The sequence below is a fragment of the Salmo salar genome, chromosome ssa10 (assembly GCF_905237065.1).
Source record: "Salmo salar chromosome ssa10, Ssal_v3.1, whole genome shotgun sequence".
NCBI classification, from domain to species: Eukaryota; Metazoa; Chordata; class Actinopteri; order Salmoniformes; family Salmonidae; genus Salmo; species Salmo salar.
Window position 1 is genome coordinate 69,580,075 of NC_059451.1, and position 5,381 is coordinate 69,585,455.

The 5,381-nt window shown below is 50.7% G+C and overlaps 1 protein-coding gene across 1 annotated transcript; it reads left to right on the top strand.

The window, feature by feature from the left end:
• Positions 1-1,118: 1,118 nt before the first annotated feature.
• LOC123724550 (uncharacterized) lies at positions 1,119-4,521 on the top strand. The gene has a single exon (XM_045688719.1). The coding sequence runs from the start codon at positions 1,147-1,149 to the stop codon at positions 4,519-4,521; it is 3,375 nt and encodes a 1,124-aa protein (XP_045544675.1). The 5' UTR covers positions 1,119-1,146.
• Positions 4,522-5,381: the final 860 nt, after the last annotated feature.

The window sequence follows — 5,381 nt, forward strand, 5'->3', positions numbered from 1 at the left end:
CTATGTAAATAAACACCGTTGCACAGAAGAACTTTTGCGGCTCCGCCATCTTTTTATTTTTATAGAGGTTAGGTTTTCCAGTTTAGCCTTCTGGCCTACTCTACGTGACATATGGTGGCAGCAGTGGGATGGCGCACCGCAAATCAGTGAATTCCAACAAGAGAGGTAAAGGAATGCGTACAGGATTGCGTTCTCAGCAGCATCATCAACTGTCATAAAAGGTAATTGAAGTTGAAACTGGGTGGAATACCATGGAATCTTCTGGTGAAGAGGTTAATTATGAGAAACTAGGAGCCCGACCAAGGGGCCAAACACAACCAGAACTGTTTGAACTACCGGTTGAACCAGCAGATACAGCAATAAGAGACCAGCTGACTGAAGGAGCAGTTGGGGGACCAGAACCACACCCAACCATGGTAGCCCTTTTCCAGCAACTTTTCACCTGCCTTGAGAAGAGGGACGAAGACCTCAAGCAGGAGTTTCGGGGCCTACGCCAATCTATCCTCACAGCTCCTCACCAAGCGGAACTCGTCAGTGAGAGCCCAAGATTGGGTCTGCCAACACCAGGACGACAAAGGCTCGACGCAGCAGGGACTTCAACTCCACAGCAGGATCCCCAAGCAGTAATGAGGCCAGCCCCAGCACCAGGAGACCAGTCCAGCAGTGTTAACGTTCATCTTCCAGCATTCCTGAGGAAGGAGCCAAAGATGCCCTCATACCAGCAGGGGGAGGACATTGAAAACTACTTGCTGAGGTTTGAGCGAATGGCCAAGACGTGGCAGTGGCCGGAGGTAGAGTGGGCCTGCAGGCTTGTCCCATTGCTCACGGGCAAGGCCTTAGAGGCTTACACAGCAATGGATGAGGGGCTGTCCAACGTCTACAAGGGCTTGAAGGAAGCGCTGCTGATGAAGTTCGACATCTCCTCGGAGACCTACCGTCAACGCTTTAGAGCTGCATCGACGCCATCGGGTGAGTCACCGACAGAGACGTACCACCGCCTCAAGGGTCTCTACCGACGATGGGTTCGACCAGAGGAGAAGACACAGGACGAGATCGGTGAGGTCATCATCATCGAGCAACTTCTACAAGTTCTACCACACGACATTCGAAACCTGGGTTCGAGAGCACGAGCCCAAGGACGGGCTTATGGCGGCCAAGCTTGCGCTGCAGTACCTTAATGCACGTAAAGGGGGCCCACCACGACCTGCAGCACCCGCTCCAAGGAGTCTCCGAGACACAAGGGACATCAGAGATACCCGAGATGGTGGAGGTAACTCTGGGGGTTATGTGTCTGGGAGGAGGGAGGTAAGGGATCATGCAGTTCGCTCTGATGGGAGGGGTCTGACCTGTTTTTACTGCCGACAGCAGGGGCACAAGGCTTCAATGTGTCCACTACGTAAATCCAAGCTCTCAGGTTACTGTTATGTGCCCAGAGAGGGGGATGGTGTTCAGAATAGACAGACTGGGGAAGGGTCAGTCTTGGTACCTGTAAAAGTGAATGGTAAAAGTCTTACTGCAATGATTGACACCGGCAGTTCACTGTCGTTGATCAGAAAATGTAATGTACCTGTTAATGACATTGATTACGGTCACCAGACACTGATCCAATGTGTCCATGGTGACCAGTCACAGCAGCCCACAGCTGAACTCACAGTGGAGATTCAGGGTCAGAAATACCTCCTCAAAGTTGGGGTAATGGAGAAGCTACCTTTTGAGATGATTTTGGGGAGGGATGTGCCTGTACTCTCTGATCTGTTGGGAAGTGTGGGGGGTCAGCTATATGAGCAGTCAGTTTGCCAGTCTGATGTTCAAGTGTCATGTTCAGTTGTCACTCGTGCACAGGCCAAAGCTGGTTTACAACCTCTGCCTGACTTGTGTGAGGGGGGAACCAAAGGGCCCAGAAAGTCACGGCGCCAGCGGCATCTTGAGAAGTATGTGGGAACCCCTGTACCTGTTGCTGATGTGTCTGGGTTAGAAGTGCAATGGGAAGTTCCACAAAATTTTTCTACACTGCAGAAGTCTGATGCAACCTTGAAAGGTTTATTTGATAAGGCCTTAGCTAGGGACAGCCAATCTTCATGTGGGGGAATATACACAGTAGACAACCACATACTCTACCTTGGGTCAGAAGCAGATAGCAGGAAGTTAGTGGTGCCATCTACATGTAGACCACTTGTTCTCAACCTTGCACATACAGTTCCATGGGCAGGCCATCTAGGGCAACATAAGACCTATCTTAGGCTAGGCTCCCGTTTCTTTTGGCCCTCCATGTATACTGATGTACAAACATACTGCAAAACATGCCCCACGTGCCAGAAAACCAGTGCTGTCCGTAGGTCTGACCGGGCTCCTCTATGTTCACTGCCAGTTATCTCTACCCCATTCAAGAGAATTGCAATGGACATTGTTGGACCCTTGGAGAAGAGTAGTGCAGGTTACCAGTATATATTGGTGATCTGTGACTATGCCACCCGGTTCCCAGAAGCCTTCCCACTCCGTTCCATAACCACTCCAAAAATAATCAGTGCTCTTGTTCAGCTCTTTTCTCGTGTAGGAATCCCAGATGAAATCCTGACGGACCAAGGCACAAACTTCACTTCACGACTGATGGTTCAACTCCACCGACAGCTGGGCATTAAAGGCTTGAGGACCACTCCCTACCATCCCCAAACGGATGGGCTTGTAGAGAGATTCAATCAAACGCTCAAGAATATGCTGAGGAAGTTTGTGGCTGACACTGGTAAAGACTGGGATAAGTGGTTACCCTTTCTGCTTTTTGCTTACAGGGAGGTGCCTCAGGCATCGACAGGTTTCTCACCATTCGAACTCCTCTATGGATGGCCAGTGCAGGGACCACTGGACCTGCTGAAGAAGTGCTGGGAAGGTTCCCCAGTAGCTACCTCAGGACAGGGGATTGTCCAGTACGTTCTCCAGATGCGAGACAGGCTGGAGCGGTACCGAGAGGAAGCTAGGGCAAACCTTCAGCAAGCCCAGAAGGCCCAGAAGCGAGGGTATGACCAGCACGCTCGCCACAGAGCGTTTGAGCCAGGACAGAAAGTCCTGCTCCTCCTTCCCTCGTCTACCAGCAAGCTCCTTGCGCAGTGGCAAGGGCCGTACCTAATCGGGAGGAAGATGGGCCCGGTGACCTACGAGGTGCTGCACCCGGACAAGGGTAAGGAGAAGCAAACCTACCATGTGAACCTCCTCAAGGCCTGGGAGGAGAAAGGGGAACTCTCCAAGGTAAAGTCCTTTCTGGTCCGCAGAGTAGAAGAAGAGGACGAGTCAGATGGGGTCACAGAGGCATGGAAAGGACGAGCAGAGGTCATACTGGCTCACCTAGAAGAAGACAAGCAAGATGAGCTGAAGCAGCTGTTTGGCAAGTATCCGGCCCTCTTCAGTCAGAGGCCAGGAAGAACCAAAGTCCTGGAACACGTCATTCGTTTGAAGCCTGGCCAGAACCCTGTCCGCCAGCATCCTTACCGTGTGCCTGAGAGGCTGGTGGTAGCCCTCAAAGAGGAGGTCCACACCATGATAGACATGGATGTTGTCGAGCCATCGTCAAGTGAATGGAGCAGCCCTATTGTCATTGTCCCAAAGAAGGATGGCTCTTTGCGCGTCTGCATGGACTTCCGTAAGGTGAATGCCATCTCCCAGTTTGATGCCTACCCCATGCCCCGCATTGACGACTTACTGGAGAGAATAGGTAGAGCTCATTACATCACCACATTGGATCTCTGCAAAGGGTACTGGCAGGTGCCCCTGGACGAACAATCCAAGGCCTACACTGCCTTCCGGACACCGATGGGCCTGTTCCAGTTTAAGGTCATGCCGTTTGGCCTTCATGGGGCCCCTGCAACTTTCCAGAGGCTTATGGACAAGGTCCTCCAGGACTGTGACGATTACTGTGCTGCTTACTTGGATGACGTGGTGATCTACAGCCACTCCTGGGAGGAGCACATACAGCATCTTAGCAGAGTCCTGGGGAAGATCCATGATGCAGGCCTCACGCTTAACCTCCTGAAGTGTGAGTGGGCAAAACAGGAGACTAAGTATCTGGGTTACCAGCTGGGTAAGGGTGAAGTTCGACCTCAGGTGGACAAAGTGGAGTCCATCAGGAACAGCCCTCAACCCAGAACCAAGACACAGGTGAAGTCCTTCCTAGGTCTGGCAGGATGGTACCGGAGATTCATTCCGCAGTTTTCGACCATCGCTGTCCCTCTAACCAACCTCACTTCAAAGGTGGCCAGCAACCCTGTGAAGTGGACTGAGGAGTGTGAGGAAGCCTTCGGGATACTGAAAAAACGACTGTGCTCATTCCCTGTTCTCCAGACCCCTGATTTTCAGAAGAGGTTTCTCGTGCAGGTGGACGCTTCGGCTGTGGGAATTGGAGCTGTACTGGCCCAAGGGGGAGCCAGGAGAAGAGCTTCCTGTACTGTACCTGAGTCGGAAGCTGTTGCCGAGGGAAACCAGGTATTCGACAATCGAGAAGGAGTGCCTGGCTATAAAGTGGGCCCTAGATAGCCTCCGTTACTACCTTCTTGGGAGGGAATTTGACCTGCACACAGACCACAGAGCACTGACCTGGATCCAGACCATGAAGGACCGGAATTCTCGTGTGACCAGGTGGTATCTGGAGCTCCAGCCTTTCAGGTTCTGTGTCCGTCATAAGGCAGGAAAAGAAAATGTCACGGCAGACTACCTATCCAGACTCCCGAACCTGGTCGCTTCAGGAGAGGAGGAAGGTAATGTGACGTAGAAGTCCGTCACTGGCCGCGGGCAGCATTTGGTACTTTAACGCACGCACACATTCATCACTCCTCCCTGCTCCGTTATCAGATAAGTTAACAATGTGGGTCGACACACAAGTTAACGTCTCTATCTTAGTACATACATTTCACACTTACTTCAGTAACCAGTTAGGGTATAAAGAAATAAAGACAGGTGTTCATATTTAATATAAGCAATATTTAGTATACTTATCGATGTTATGGATGAGCGCGGTTGTTTGTTCTGTTCCTCTCTCTCTCCATCTCTGTAGCTTCCAGGTATGCTGGATAAGGACCCGAGCTAAGGGAATTGGGCTTACTTTGTAGTGCCTGTCCGGAATGGCTCATTAATGTAAACGGGCATATTGGAAGACACTGTCAGTAGTGATGTAATTTTGTAAATGTTATATTGTGATGTTGTTTCATAAACGTGTTGCAATGTATATATTTTGGTATGTTTAGATAAATGGAAACTGTATGTTGAATAGGTAATTGCTTAATTAATTAGTGTTAATTGTTCTGAGGGGAGGGGCTACCCCTACAAAAGGAGCCTCTCTTTCAGTTCAAGGGGAGGCATTTTGGATTGAGCTGTGGGTGGGGCAGCTTTGTTTTTAA

What these genes read in the sequence shown, in the direction of transcription:
- LOC123724550 (XM_045688719.1), top strand. Translation starts at nt 1,147, where the DNA reads ATGGCGGCCAAGCTTGCGCTGCAGTACCTTAATGCACGTAAAGGGGGC.